General features: G+C 31.9%; 3 protein-coding genes across 6 annotated transcripts; 2 read left to right on the top strand and 1 right to left on the bottom strand.

Annotated features, from left to right (window-relative positions):
* Nucleotides 1-441: 441 nt before the first annotated feature.
* Nucleotides 442-4,887, top strand: Mrps29 (mitochondrial ribosomal protein S29). 3 transcript variants are annotated; one of them, XM_083087435.1, is made up of 6 exons: nt 442-836; nt 3,225-3,554; nt 3,759-3,851; nt 3,921-4,057; nt 4,116-4,463; nt 4,606-4,887. In XM_083087435.1, exons 1-6 carry the CDS (start codon nt 806-808, stop codon nt 4,840-4,842), a joined length of 1,176 nt encoding a protein of 391 aa, XP_082943561.1. In that variant the 5' UTR covers nt 442-805; the 3' UTR covers nt 4,843-4,887. The 3 variants fall into 3 exon arrangements, with proteins under 3 accessions (XP_082943561.1, XP_082943562.1, XP_082943564.1); XM_083087436.1 differs by lacking the exon at nt 442-836 and adding an exon at nt 1,740-1,776; XM_083087438.1 differs by lacking the exon at nt 442-836 and adding an exon at nt 2,724-3,016.
* A 116-nt stretch (nt 4,888-5,003) lies between these two features.
* Ref(2)p (refractory to sigma P) lies at nt 5,004-7,753 on the bottom strand. Of its 2 annotated transcripts, XM_083087434.1 has the most exons (4): nt 7,414-7,753; nt 6,419-6,871; nt 5,817-6,340; nt 5,004-5,686 (listed from the first exon to the last, which is right to left on the bottom strand). In XM_083087434.1, the coding sequence occupies exons 1-4, from the start codon at nt 7,589-7,591 to the stop codon at nt 5,432-5,434; spliced, it is 1,410 nt and encodes a 469-aa protein (XP_082943560.1). In that variant the 5' UTR covers nt 7,592-7,753; the 3' UTR covers nt 5,004-5,431. The 2 variants fall into 2 exon arrangements, with proteins under 2 accessions (XP_082943560.1, XP_082943559.1); XM_083087433.1 differs by having other exon boundaries at nt 5,006-5,686; nt 5,817-6,871.
* A 4,836-nt stretch (nt 7,754-12,589) lies between these two features.
* Nucleotides 12,590-15,857, top strand: LOC145964539 (glutamate receptor 1-like). Its single transcript, XM_083087432.1, has 7 exons — nt 12,590-13,069; nt 13,479-13,811; nt 14,025-14,187; nt 14,447-14,655; nt 14,849-14,956; nt 15,224-15,387; nt 15,462-15,857. The coding sequence occupies exons 1-7, from the start codon at nt 12,614-12,616 to the stop codon at nt 15,688-15,690; spliced, it is 1,662 nt and encodes a 553-aa protein (XP_082943558.1). The 5' UTR covers nt 12,590-12,613; the 3' UTR covers nt 15,691-15,857.
* Nucleotides 15,858-15,945: the final 88 nt, after the last annotated feature.

Raw genomic sequence — 15,945 nt, 5'->3', positions numbered from 1 at the left:
AGTGAACATCAAGAACAAGGTAGAATGTATGTATACGAGTCACGAGTATTGTAAGTGTCAAAAAATGACTGCGCGATTATTATAGTTGTGAATATATAAAAATAAATCCAATATACTGTGCATTTTCTATATTATATATTGAATCGAAATCGCGCGAAAGAAGAGAAGAAAAACAAGACTATGAATAGATATTTGCATCCTTTACTAAAAGAAAACTAAAAATGTCTTTCAATTTTTTCTCTTTCTTCGGGCAAATCTACATATATGACCATATATGATTAATTGATTCAATCTTTATATATTTATTATTATATGCTATTAATCAAAGCCGTAGACAATATTCAGAAATCAAAGTTGCGCGAACGCTGAGCGCAGTAATGGCCATGCGCAGAAACTAATGCGCACCGGTTCGGCCGCCATGTTAGTTCCGCGCCATTGCATACGTCATACGCGAATCGGAGTCATACGCAGTCACGCAGCTCGTCGTACATCCGCATTTTTCGCGTCTTTTAACCGTAAATAAACGAATATCGCGAGTGAACGAGCGTTGGGAGTGCCCAAGGATAATCGCGCGACTTTCATAATATGTCGATGGAAGCTCGCGAAGCGGGTTTTGGCGGTATTCAATGATGGCGTCATCGCGAAGATGGAGCGAAGTCGCGTCGCGTTATTCGCGCCCTTGATGATGATTATCGGATGCGGGCGAGTATCGGGAGTGCCGAATAAAGTGTCGCGCGTTCGCGTTCATGATATCGTGTGAGTTTGTGTTCATCGAGGTCGGAATGGGACATCCCGAGGCGAGCGAATGAAGCGGCCTGTGGAACAGCCGGTCAACGGTGAGTTGATTTGATTTATCATATTTGCGTGACAATTCGTGTTCATTCGACGCTTATACAGCATCGCGATGTCCCGAATGACGTTCGGGCAAATCGGCGCCGCATCATAATTCGATGCGACGCAATGAAATTTAAGTAAAGTCGATCGCGTGAAGATGGTTAGGCTAGAAGCGATTTGAAGTTTACTTTGTATACGCGCGCGCAGTGCTTGCGCAGCCTATCTTGTAGGGATGCCAACTGTCAAACGATATAACTTTCGATCTAATCTAATCTAACCTCTCAATGTTTTCAGGAAATCGATTATGAATCGTACGAATTCAATATTCGTCAATGAAACTTTTTATTTTTCACGAGTTCACGCTAGGGAAAAAGATTCATGATCGATTCCCAGATGTCGAGTGTAAACACGAGCATATGCTGCGTGGATTTTATCATGCTTTTAAAAATAATATTTATGTAGTTATTAGTTTAAAAATAATATTTATGTAATTATTAGTGTAATACATTTTATTATATATATAGTATATTAATGGTATTAAATGTGCGACGTAACAGTGGTACAGTTTTACATATTTTAATGAGGAGTATATAATATAATTGGTTAGATTAAATTAAATTAATCAAAACAAGCTGCTGTGATGATGCATTTAACGTAATAGTATTCATTTGACGAATGTGCAGTTATTGAAGTTAAATGATATTTGTGGACACATTTTTAAAGTAATGAGTGTCGTATCTCATTTATATTACATGAAACTAAACTACAAAATATTTATATATTATTTATGTATCCATATTATTTATGTATTTCACATTAACGTTATTCATTAAAAATACTATATTACTTTTCTTATATCTTAATCGTATTCAACCACATTATTTTATCCATGAAGCTTTTCATATACCGCAGACAATACGATGTGCATAGAATTTTACGCAGGTAATATATGGCACAAAAATAATTTGCTCCTGTAACGAAATTTATGTTTTTATCCTCTTTACTTTAATTTTTATTTGTGATAATAAATAATTCCATAAAAATTTATAGTCGGAGTAGTTTCGTGTTAATCAAGAGTTTAATAAACACTAATTATATTAATTATAATATTAATTGTGTTTCCATATTAATCACAAGCACGTTTAAATGAAAAACACGGAGCGTTTGGCGTTACTGCTTTACTCTTCGAGTGTTGCCGTACGAATGACAAGGAGACCGTGAAATGTAAATAATAGCGCGTTACTGTTTCTGCCGCCAAGGCCGAACATATATATGTTATTGATAATCTGTTCTTGAAATATTTTACGTATTATAACATATATATGCGTAATATTAAATTACAAAATTATTTTAATTCAATTAAACTCTTAATTAAACGATTAATTAAATGATTTTATTTATTAAATAAGTATCACGAAGCTTTTCGTTATGTTACTATGTTATGTTTACTGCGATTTGATTGTTACTGCATTTTTCCAATTCTACAATATATATTGTTAGTTTTACAAATATATATTTAAGTTTTACACTTCAAAAAATACTGACTTCTAAGAAATTAAATAAATACATAAAAAATAATGTTGAGAAAAAAATACACGTATATAAATACATAAATAAATAATAGTGTGTGTGTATAAAATAATAATTTAATATATGTATAAATAAATAAAACAATATTAATACAAATAAATTTAAATAAAATATAAATATGAATAATAATATAAATGAAGATATAAGTATATAATTTAATATTAGTAATAGTTTATTATATATTTATATCTTTATTTATACTATTATTTATATTTATATTTTATTTATATTTATTTGCGTTAATATTGTTTTATTTATTTATATCTGAATTAAATTATTATTTTTGACCGGGTTTGCTACGCATGCGCGAGAAGTCCATCTGCCATACTGGTAACAGCATCTCGTTAAAATCGCGGATCATAATACGAGATCTGTGATCTTATTAAACTAAATACTAATTACTTGCAAGTGTTGACATCGTCAAAAATATAAGTTATAAATATAAGTTATACGCATAACATAGCGATTATAGTGACAAAAATATTTGCGATTTCGCGTTTATAACCTTACTTAATCTTAAAAACTGCGGAAGGGAATTCGAGAGTAGACAGCGTATTCTCTAAGTGAAATAACACGATGTCTTTGCGTTTATGTAAGATTTTATCTCTGTCAATGCTCTTTATATTTCCTTTAACGATCAATCACTCAATAACGTTATTGCGCATATAATGATGCAGTTATAATTTCTGCCAATATGATTAATTTGTTTCGTGCAACTGGCAATAGTAAACTTAGAAAATAGAGTAATATTTATTATTACAAGAATGCAACGTAGAGCAAGCATATTTACGTAATTTCAGATTCATTCCTGAGAAGAATACGGAAAACACACAGTAGAAAATTCAGTACAGTTGTGGAAGTAAAGGATGAGCAAGCAAGTCAAGTATGCTCATTTCGCACAGCTGAAAACAATCCAGTTAATCATAATACAGATCACATCGCTAGATTATATACAGTACCAATAGATATTCAACGGCAAATTTTTCAAGATGGTGGTTTACCTGGAAAATTTATGAAACAAATCGCTACTTTTCAAGAGTGCTCGATAATGGTCAGGCAACCTGCAATTGAGATTATATCTTACCTTAATCAAGCCGACTATACAAAGCCTGTCAATAAATATGTGATATGTATCCTTTGAAAAACTTGTAGAAATAAAGAATCGTATCATAACTTTTTTATGTTGTAAAATTAGGGAGTAGCTCTATTTTTTTTTCTTATAATTTCAGTGATTATATCAGTTTTACAGATTTATATATTAGAAAGAATTATTTTGTTAAATAATATTTTGTGTCTAACATGAAAAAAAAAATCCTTAATAGTATCATAAATAGATGGAAAGTTTGGAGTAGGAAAAAGTCTTACATTATGTCACATTTTGCACTATGCTTTTGCACAAAAATATGTGCTTCTTCACATATATTGGGGTACGTTATTGTTACATATAAATGTTATCGTTCATTGCGGTGCAATTATAATTACTGTTTATTCTTTAGCTGCGCATTGGTTTAAAAACATGAAGGAAGTCGCGACTTCAGTGTTGTCCCCAGGCTGCATGGATCTGCCAATCGATGCAGGATTGTGGTTGAAACATTTCAAATTTCAAAATTCAAAGTTACTTTCGGAATTGGATGTACGTGTATTTGAGGTATTATTTTATCAGCTGTACTTATTATATATTTGTTTTACAGTTAAAAGTATCAAAAGATTATGTATGGAATCAACGCGAAATGACTTCGCAAGGTACACCTATCTTGGAACTTGTAGAATTCGGCATGAATCGCATCAAATACGCTTGTGGCGTGGTAGATGCACTTATAAGAGAATTGAAATTCGCTAGTATAGCAGGAAAGTGTAAGACGATGGTTGTAATAGATGGATTCAATGCATTCACATCGAGTCACACGCGCATCTACAACGATAATAAAGTGATGGTTCTGCCTAAACAAGTATCATTGGCGGTACCGTTTTTCGATATTACGAAAAATGATTGGTGTAATGGTGCAATTGTAGTGACAGTAGACCAAACAGCAAATAAGGTATGTACAATAAGAATGCATTCAATAATTATATGATTTTTTATTTGAAATTAAATTAGACATGCAAATTTAATAGATTTGAAAAATATTGAAATAAAAATTCAGATTGAGAAGATTCTACATCTAAAATTTTTATTTTCAGGACAGGCGAGAATCTCATCTTCCTAGATATTTGCTTGGCAAAGAAGGTTTTGAACATTTGGATCCTTTCATACCAGTTTTAGTTGATGACTACAATGTTGCAGAATTTGATAGTATGATAGAATATTATAAGGATCGCAAATGGATCAGGAACATTACATCTAGTGGTCAGAGAGAATTGGAATTAATCACTAATAGAAATCCGTTTGTTTTAATGGACCAATGTAAATTTTTATAAAAGTAATTGCTCGAGTATAAATATAATTATAACAAAGCTTTTGAAGTTTTTAGCATTTTTTATTTTTACTAAAATTAGAAAACATTTCCAATCTTATTTTAGACCCTATTAGAAATAATGGGAAAATTTTTAATCTAAAGTCATTTTTTTTTATGTTATAGTTTCTTTATTAACATAAAATTATAACATATTTTTTTTAGAATACATAATAATACACAATCACCACAAAAGTGCTTATTTTAACATATTTTTAAAATATAAAGAATAGTTTACGCAATAATATATATAAAGCAAATAAATGTATACATAATATATTAGTCAAATTCTCCAAAATAAAATTACTCAATATACAAGTGCATAACTTTGACAACACAAATGACAAAAAATATTAAGCTCGACAAATTTTAAGTTTTCCAAAATAAAATTATGATAATTCTTAATTTAAATATAAAATAAATTTAACATAAAGTGCGTTATTAATGAATAATATATTAGTAACAAATTATCATCAACTATTGATTATGTTAATTACTTCTGCCAGTTGTTAGTGTATGTACTATCATTAACTAAAATTTTAGCCTTGTCTTTTTTAATGATTGCGTTCTGGATGTAATACATCTAACGCCTTGCCAATGTCACCATCTTTTGAAACAAGCAGATGAGTAAGCCATCCACCCTCATTAGTGAATCCCATTGCCATCATCGCTGTTACAGCTTGTTGAATCTTGGGATTTGGATGATAGAATTCATTTTTTACTTCTTTAGGTAAGGGTGGATAGATGTTCTGTTTTGGTTCCGTTTTCTCGGGTTTTTCCACAGCAGCTGCTGGTGCGGATGGCGTAATCTGTATAATAAAATATTCTGAACACGTGATATATATACAATACATAATATATATTATTTTTCACTGTTTTATATATATATATATATATATAATTCAATATGTTTTTATTATTGTTTTTTGCAAAGTGTACCTGTTTTGGTGTACTCTCAGTCGAAGAGGAAGATGCGGAAGAAGTAGAAGCTGTACGACTGATATTGAGATTCTCATTCTGCACTATCGTCCATTCCTCGGCTTCCGCCGCTTGTTCCGTAGCACAAGCTGCTGTTGGTTCCTTCTGTGTTGGTGTCGCATCGCTCGGAGGAGTAGCTTTCTCACTTGTGGTATTTGGGGTTTCACTGTGCAATTTCTTTCCTTCATCTGGGACCTTCTTAGCGGAATCCTCCGATGTAGACTGACTATTCTCGGGTGTTTGTGTGTTAACTTTTGCCTCGGCGGACTTATTCTTGGCGGAATCTTTATCAGTCATTACGGTGACATTGATGCCGAGCGGATCCAAGAATTGTGAGATATTGGAAAGATTGTCCTCAACTATTTTTAACAATTGCGAGAAACTATGCCTAGTCGCCTCTTGTGAATCTTCTGTTGCCTCGGTAGCAGCCTCAGCGGACGGGTCCCTGTACTGCTCCTTGGATCGCTTCTGCTCATGATTCTCGTCTGATGGAGCAGCACACATGTCTATTACAAAATCCGCCAATGAATTTACAACAGATCGATCAAAATGGCCAACTTTACCGCTTGTCGCGTTGAATGGACAACCACTTCGCTTGCCGTTCCTGTGCGCCCACTTGCGCTCGTCATCCTTATTGTGTTGTGTCTTTTTTACGAATTTCCGCATGTGGTGAAAAAGTCGGCGACCATCACGACTCGACCAATCGATTGGTTCCGTCATACGAACCAAATAGTGATCGTGATGATTGCCAATCATCATGCATTCACTGCATAAGTCATAATCTGGACATTGCATGCACTTGAAGCGGAAACCAAATATGGGTTTCTCACATACATCACATATTACACCAGGATGTACTGTTTTTTCTATATTTATCATGTCTGGCTGCTCTTCATTGCGATGGATTTTAATGTACAGTTTAAAGTAGTTTTTATAGTAATTGCTTTTAGCCATCTCCTCCAGTGCGATGTCTAATTCTTCGTTAGTGGATATTGTAATATATTCGTCCTCCTCATCTAAATACAACAAATGATTTAACAGATGGTTTAAACAATATATGTAGCATTTTAATTCTTATTTAATGTACAAGAAAACACAATCTTCTTATGTGAATTTGTAATGTATATTAATCCTTTGCAGATGCATATCTGGAGACAATAGCTGAAACACATTGAAATTCAGACAATCTATCCACAAAGGATTAATTATAACACTTTCTCTTACTATTTATTAAGTATATATGATCCATATACTAAAAAAGAAAAAGAATTGATATATTATTTAAAGTAAATTATTTAAAATATTGTAAAATTCTATTTTAAATAATTTCCTGATCATTTATTTGAAGCTACAACTTATGTTATGAAATATTTTCTACTTCAGCTTTCTAAAAGTTATCATTTGAAACGTATAGAGAGATAAAAAAGATAATTGCTTGTGAATCAGCTCTTGCTTATCTATCCTTCGCGAGAAGTCGTTGATAAATACAATATGTCAACAGCTGGCGTCAGCAAATTTTGTTTTTTTGCATGATATTAAAACGAAAGACAATAGTCACCTCTCCATGTAACGATGAAATTTTTTCCTCGCAGGTTCGGGAAAATGCTTTGCAATTTTTCGCGCAAATATACGAAATTCGTCGCGACGTCAGCGTCGATGCCGAATCTGCGCGTTTCCAATGGAGGAAAACGTTTGCCTTCCTCAATCAGATACGCTTTGTAGCTGAACGTGGCCATCGTCGTTTCTCGTCTCGTCACTGCGTTACGTCGGAATCACTAAACGTCAAATTTCTGCCGAGAAGGCGATTGCGAAATAACGAGGTGTTGTACACTTGTTGCCCTCGATGCGTCGTCGTCGAAATCCGCTTGCCGTTTGTCGAGGGGAGACCAACGCAGCTTGCTTATATATCGTGATCGATAACTCACTTATCGTTCATCATGTCGACGCGTCGCGCCATCATAGTCATTTCCGGTACCTCGCGTATTTTATATTATTTTTTATTCTTACGTCATTATTTCTCGCTGTTTCTCCGACTCTATTTGACGACGAGGTCGAAACGATGCTAATGAGAAGGATTTTGTTTTAATACACGACGATTCCAGGACGAGAGAGCGATTTATCCCTTGAGAATTTAAACGGAGGAAGTCTATAGGCGCAGCGCCATTTTTGAATGAGATTGCCTATTTTGACAGGTGATCACGTGGCCGTATCGCGTACGTGATGATTCACGATGTGGTGATAGTATCGTTTTGAACGTTTCTGCGATGTAGTTGCATCATAAAGGCAATGTACACGATTTCTAAAAGTTAATTGCACAACTAAAGTTTAATATCTTTTATAAATTATTGTTTATAAAAAACCGCGGAAATATTTCCTGTGATTTAAATAAATGCATATTCGGAAAAATAGCCCATATAATTATATATATACAAATATATATATTTATATATATAATATATTTATACTATATATTTATATCGGAAAAATAGCTCATATAATTATATATATACAAATATATATATTTATATATATAATATATTTATACTATATATTTATATCATGTTATATATTTTATAATTTAATCATGAACTTTATTTTCTTCCAATGTTTTATTGTTGTTAAAGTTTTTTAATATTTTTTTTATTTTATGCTAGGCAATATATTATTAAAAAATACATAAATGAAATGGATTAATTATAATACAGAATATCTGCATGCATACGTTCTCTTTTCGCTAGATATAGATAGATATTGATGAAAATTGAGAGTTTCGCAGGTAGAAAATGGTCCAGGAATGTAACGGTTCACACATAGAAGTGTCTGGAAAGTAGCAGAGAAAAGTGCGCATTCATTTCAACGGCGGCTCTGTGGAATGACGAGAGAGTCACGTTTTCTAGATCTGTGTAGAGTATTCGTAAGCGGTGAAACACTCATGCGTTTATATAACTCTACATAAATATATATGTATAGATATATATGCGTATTATACCTGTGTTATATAAATTAGAAATAATGAGGCTTTGAATCAGATGAAAATGTTAACGTCGGTTATGTCGTAATTATCAAATACATTTATTGAAAATCGAACTCTCTCAATCTCTGCAACAATACGCACATTGTATCTTCAACGAAGGCTTGATGTATTTTCAAAATTTCTCTTAAGAGCAACATGAGAGGATTTTATTTCGCTGAATGATATAGTAGATATTGATGATTATAAAGAGAATTTTGTAATCGTAAAATTGATGCAATATAATTTTAAAGAAAATTACAATTGTGATTCTGCATACGCTATGTGATATTAATATTTACTATCTTCTTAATTATTAATATTTAAATATTTAATTTTAATTTTAATATTTATAAAGTATTAATATTTTGTTGCTAATAAATTAGCAAGTCTAGCATGCTTGAGACGAATAAAATCAGTCATTATTCGTATAACTCGCTGAGTCATTTATTGATGGCCATGATCGTTACAACGCAAATTTGATGATAATTTGTTCTCCTGGATTACATTTTGATGAATTGAAAGTAATCTTGCGCTGTTTCAGAAAATTATTATCCTTATAAATATAAATATATGTACATAGATAAATATATCATTCATTTGATATTAATATAAACACAAAGTGACATCAAAAATGATGGTAAGAATTTTGAAAACAGATTTTTTCGAAAAAAAAATCTTATATGAGAAAATTTTATCCTACATTTTTTTACGTGGAAAATCACCTATCTTTCGTTACTGTGATTTCTGATATTCAAATATGCAAATATAAGTATCAGAAGCCTATAGATACCCTTTATAGATTATCCTCTTATCTCTTAAGAGGATCCTATATATATATATAATCCTTCGTCCAGGCCCTGCCTATTGTAATAACAAATAAGCACGTAAAATTTGAGTTCGATCGGTGCAATAGTTTTTAAGAAACTTTGGTCACCGCAACCGTATTTTTAAAAGAACATAGTTTCGAGATAATCGCGTTTAAAGTTTCAAGTCTATGTTTTTCATAGTTAAAACTAATTTTTTTTAACTTACATAGAGTCATCTATTCCAGGGCCATAAAGGGTCCCTTCTGCATTTTCAGCCACCTCTAGAACGTCGAGTTGGTGTTGTCTACGAGCTATCCTTTGCTTTCTAGTGGCTGCATGCGCGCGCTGCTCGGCAATCGTAACACGGATCTCATCTTCTTTTGCAATATATTCATGGGCATTTCGGCCACAGGGCACGCCTAATGCCTAAAAAAGGGCTATGTTACCCTCGTTAAAAATACAGGCAGATATGTATGCTGCAATTTTAACAGGAAGTGCACCGCCCGGAAGACTCTTCGGGCTGATTTTCTCAGCCGATTTTCATTTTTTCAGAATCCGCCAACGCATCTATCAAGCAATTCCCTTTTTGAAAAATCCACGTAGATGGGCTTGATAGCTTCCAAAACAACTGGAGGAAGAGGCTCATACGTGTGCTCAAAATCTGCGATCTCGTTCTTTTTATCTTCGGGCAGCGCTGCGTAAGCTCTCTGCCACTCATCACGAGTCACTTCCGGGCGGACATTTTTCGTGATGCGGAGCTTCATCGGTAGAGCTGTAATGGTTATATGTTGCCCAAATCGCACTTTCCATTGCTTCGGCCGAATCTGCGTGACGACGAATCGCTAAGCCATAATACTGCCAATTTATCAATCATTTCTCCGGTCAATTTTCCCTTACCTCCGAGCCCCTTATTTTTCTTTTTACATTCGCGCAATCGACTAAAACACATTAGTACAAATGTACTTGAATGTATACCTGCCCATGAATCTCGAGCGACACAATAGAACGTTACCTGGAGAGAAAAAGGGACGGTACCGCCCGTGTACTAAGCGGTAGCTGCGCGCTGTGACTCATGATTCCAGGTAGAAACACTTATTTAAGATGATGTACATAAAAAAAAATATTGCATTTTAAAAAAATGCAATAAAAAAAAATCGATTTTTTTCGACCTACCCAAGTAGGCATAACCCCTTAAATGATTGTCATTTTTATAACGAAGCCTTTTATGATGTTTATTCATACAATCAATGTAATTTATTGTTATTCTGGTGCATAACTCAAAGTTTGTACGTTCAAAATCTTTTTATACAGAATTTTTAATTATGTCTTGTATGTATTTACCATTTTCAACTTATATTTTATATATTATAATTTTTAAAAATTTATCTAATTATCAAATTTTTATCAAACTTTTTAATATATTTTCCAGAATCTGAAGAAATTGAGGGATTCTGATAATTAGATCAAATATTATTATGCGATTAAATATCGTAATATATATATATATATATATATAGTTTGAAAAAAAAATATGATTTATCGTTGCTCTTTTAGCGAAAATATAGAAAAACATTATCGTTAGAAAAACATTTATCAACTAAAGTATTAACTAGATAATATTTATTCTGACACATATTTAAGATGAAATCAGCTGATCGTTTCTGATTGCAATTTTCTAATGGAAGTGATATCGGTCAATATGCTTGCAGAGTATACATTTGATGCGATATTATAAATTGAAATGTGCATTTTCCGTATGGACACTTCAGGGACGGATGAGATGTCGATATTTGGAAGTTTCAGAATTTAATTGGTACACAGCAGAAGTTTTATTTGGCGCTGTGTGTGAGTGACACTTACATAAAAATATAATTTAACACTTGGAATATATTAATGTTATTAATTATATAAATATTGGAAAAAATACTTAAAAAAATATTTTTAATATGCTGTGATCTCAAAAAAAAAGAGATATATAGGAAGAGTATATCATATTTAATGTTTATTTTTTCAGATTTCTCTCTTTCTCTCTTCTTCCCTCTTTCTCTGCAGTTTATTAATTATTTAATATAATATTTTAATTTAATTATTTAATATAAATATTTCAATTAAATTATTTAATATAAAGATAATTATTTAATATAAAGATAAATTTTTTCACGGATAATATTCTACCAATATATTGATAAAAGAAATAAATTGAGGAAATTAAAGATCGATCAATCATATTTATTTTCATATGAATCTTCGCAATCGTGTTATTTGAAGTATTTGTACGTCCCTGCATCTACCCCGCATTACTCGATAGGAAGAAGCATTCGCGTATAAATTTTAACGTTTAGTCGCTCTTTCCGAGTCTCTCGCGTTATAAACCCTCGCGTCCGATCTTTTAACGGTGACGAGATGAGATTAGCGCTTTATCTGATGTGCTCGATCCTGCTTTTCGTTTTTGTAAACTCGGAAAAGCATTTCCACATCGATGTTTTCGTTGATGTAATAATGGACATTCGGAAATTTTATTCCGCAGCGACTGTTATATTCGCTCATCCTGGAGACGACGACTATGGTGGTCAGTTGGAATATAAGTTAAATACGACATAGTATTATTATTGTAGCCATTGTTATTCCATCAATGTTAGCTAATAAATATTTAGTTTCAATAACTTGTTGATAGACGATCCGAATAACAACGATTGACAGTTCGTTATCGATTTTTCGATATTCTCTCGATTTTTATTCAACATTTCTTGATTTTTTCTAAATTGGCGAAATTAAAAAAAAAGCAAAAAACGACATCGCGAAAGCAATTTTAGGTTTTATTTAAGCAAAATTAAAATTATCTTTTATCACGAATTCTCTCGCAATTATGTTAAGTTGAATTTGCAAAATCTTTGCTTGTAGATTTGAGTATTACGCACCTGGTGCATACGTGCATTCGTATGCTGGGCCGACACTATGTGTTGACTCTGGACGTGCACTTTGGACAATTACAGGGCTCGCTCAGATATTACCATGAAATAGTACAACCCATCATCATTGTTATTATGCCCGATTTCGAGGCATATCTGGAATTTGTAGAAGCGACCAATATCTATCCCATGTCCTTTGCTGTGTGGTTCGTGCTGTTTCTTTTCACGCCCGCCAATGATACTTACGATCCTTGCCACCAGCCGATAGGTAATCCCTTCAACTTGGCATTCGACACGCAGATGCTGGTCTTATGTCATAACGAAGATATTCTGCAAGAATGGTATTCAGTCAAGGGTGAAACCACGAAAATCTTTGATCTAGCAAAATGGGAAGATGATTTAGGATTTGTTCCCTTGACAACCTTATCTTTTTACGATCGAAGGAAGGACTTGGAAGGAGTTGCCTTGCGAGCGGTCACAGTCAGGGTACTTGATTAGATCCGAAATGCTTTATGTTGAAATAATATAATAATTATATGTATTAAATATTTTATAATTTATTTGATGTGTATCAGTCAAAATATTTGACGTTTAATTTAAATATTTCCATCAAGTTTGCTAAAAAAACATTGAGTTTTTACAATAATGTTGAATAATTTGAGAATCATGTTAAAAATTATATATTAAAGTAATATATATATTTCCATATATGTGCATATGTAAAATATATAAAATAGTTAAGAAAATATATATAATATATAATATAAATAAATGTAGCACACACATATAGTCCAAACATATATTTTATATACTTGAATTAAAACATGAGTTAATTATGAAACAAAAGTTTTTGATTTAATTAATTAATTAATTAATTGATATTAAATAAATTCAGGATATACCGATTTTCTCAAGAACCGGAACTGGAAATTACGTGGGCAGTTTGTATGAAAAAGTGGTGGACGAACTCACGCATTCCCTCAACTTCAGTTTGCATATAGTATCAAAATTGGATAACCACGGCATATGGAATCCCAAGAATAAAACTTGGAATGGAGTAATGAATGAGATCGTGTCAGGTCGCGCGGATTTCGCTATTACCGATATGTCGATGACGAGTTTTCGAATGCAATACGTTGATTTCACGTTGCCCTTAATAATATCTAAGAACAGTCTGTTCGTCAGGGAACCCGCGATATGCGGCGTCGAATGGCTGGGTTATTTTCAGGTAATTAATAAGATTGAATAGGAGGAGGAGGAATCAGGCGATTCATAAGATTGACTGACAATAAGATCATCTTAGTTCATTCTGTTACTGTGTATTTCAAGAAATATATCAAAATATTAAAAGAAAAATATTTACATATAATGTATCAAAATAATAAAAGAAAAAGTAGTTCTTTTAAATTCTGAAATAATTTCTCGTGCAATTGTTCAACAGACATTTCGTTTACATATTTGGATTGCGATTGTCACGTTAATAATGGTTGCACCGTTTCTGCTGTCCTTCATGAAAACATATTACGAATCTCGAAGTAATGTGGACTTAATTTCCGATAATTTTCTTTCCATTTGGGGTATATTTTGTCAGCAAGCACTTATAGGTAAAGATCTTTACATTGTTAAAAAAACTAGAATGTATATAAAGCAATCTTAATGAAATACTCATATATATTAAATACTCATATATGTTAAATATTTATAAAATATCTCAAGAGAAAGAAAAAGAAAGAGAGAGAAGAGAGAAATTGTTTAATTTTTCTAATTGAAAAAAAATTAAATTATTTTAATTAAGAAATTAGATGATATTTTTAGATGTACTTGCTTTCGAAATTCTTTTTAATTTGATTTTTTTCTTCATAGTGTTTCCGAGATGTTCATCACTACGACTCGCGTACTTTACGATATTCTTAACAGCGATACTAATAATGGCTCACTACTCAGCGGCGTTAGTGAGCTTCTTAACGTCATGCATTCGCATTCTTCCCTTTCGTACGATAGACGAATTCATCGCCGACAATACTTATAAATTAATAGTTGTACGCGGTGGTTCCGATTACGATGTACTCTCCGTAAGTTCATTTACTTTATTTCACTTTTCCGATTTTCACTTGTAAGTTCGAATAAATTATGCCAAATTGTTGTGTATTCGATAATTGATGCATTCGATAATATTACAAATTACGATATTGATTATAATTTTGTTAGCTAAAGTATGTCTTGAAATGTATGGTTTATGTATCACAAAATATTATTATGTCATAGTATCGGTCAAAGCGCGGTCCGTTGAAGAAAGATTTGTCGACGGAATTAATGAGACTAATGAAAGAGGAATCAGAACTGCCGGAAACTATAATTGATGGCTTCGTGCAAGTATGATCGATATTTTGTAAAGATGACAATATTAATATTATGCAATTTTTTCAGATAAAATTGATTAATTATTTTGGGTATTATAATTAATTACTAATATAATTACTATTTTTAAAATATATCATGTTCTTACTTTTTTTTAGGAAAGCTTATTTTGGGTATTATAATTAATTACTAATATAATTACTATTTTTAAAATATATCATGTTCTTACTTTTTTTTAGGAAAGCTTATTTGTATAATTTACTATTTGTTATATTCATTTAGATATGCAACGACGAAAGGCTTGCTTACATGATATTGGATGTATTAAAGAAAAGTGTCGAAATAAAAATTCCTTGTAAATTATCCAGTGTCAGCACTGAGAGGGTAGACAACTTAGCAATGATTTTGTCCAAAAACAATCCATACACGGACGTGATAAATTATCAGTGAATATTTATCTAATATAATTTTTCCACCCTCTTTTCTCCTCTTAATTATCAAAGTTTCATGTGTTTTACAGTTTGCAGAAACTTTTGGATAACGGCATAATGATGCGTTTAAGGGATAGAACATTCTTGCAACCAGTCGAAAACAAGGCTTTTATACCAGTTCGCATAGCTAATGTCATTCCAATTTTGGTGATTCTCTGCGGAGGCATTATTTTAAGTCTCGTTATATTGATTATGGAGAAAATTTATTATGAATACAAGAAGAAAAAACTTCAATCGCAAATGTTCTATTTCGAATAAACAACTGTTTTTAAAAAGGCAATAATTTCGCTTGAAACATATCCAATCTTATTTGATGCGAATTTTTTATTTATATTTAATTTTTTATTTAATAGGAATACCTTTAATAGGAATACCATATTAATGAAAAAATGCCATTATTGTATATTATTACTATAGAAATACTATTTCCCACGTTTTCGTGTGTGTCTGTAGATTTACAAATAAATTTCATATATATATATATAGTTTAATATATAATATTATATAATATTG

The sequence above is a fragment of the Camponotus vicinus genome, unplaced genomic scaffold (assembly GCF_025532165.1).
Source record: "Camponotus vicinus isolate PSW18456_S1 unplaced genomic scaffold, iyCamVici1.0 SCAF_13, whole genome shotgun sequence".
Taxonomy (NCBI): Eukaryota; Metazoa; Arthropoda; class Insecta; order Hymenoptera; family Formicidae; genus Camponotus; species Camponotus vicinus.
The sequence above is the reverse complement of the archived record's forward strand: the minus strand, read 5'-3'. Positions and strand labels throughout refer to the sequence as shown.

Bases quoted from the DNA above. Each gene is read 5' to 3' on its own strand.
- Mrps29 (XM_083087435.1), top strand. From the start codon at position 806: ATGAAGCGGCCTGTGGAACAGCCGGTCAACG. The intron at 837-3,224 runs GTGAGTTGATTT...ACGTAATTTCAG, and splicing joins TGTGGAACAGCCGGTCAACG to ATTCATTCCTGAGAAGAATA. The intron at 3,852-3,920 runs GTACGTTATTGT...TTTATTCTTTAG, and splicing joins GCTTCTTCACATATATTGGG to CTGCGCATTGGTTTAAAAAC.
- LOC145964539 (XM_083087432.1), top strand. From the start codon at position 12,614: ATGCTGGGCCGACACTATGTGTTGACTCTGGACGTGCACTTTGGACAA. The intron at 13,070-13,478 runs GTACTTGATTAG...AAATAAATTCAG, and splicing joins TGCGAGCGGTCACAGTCAGG to GATATACCGATTTTCTCAAG. The intron at 15,388-15,461 runs GTGAATATTTAT...TGTGTTTTACAG, and splicing joins ACGGACGTGATAAATTATCA to TTTGCAGAAACTTTTGGATA.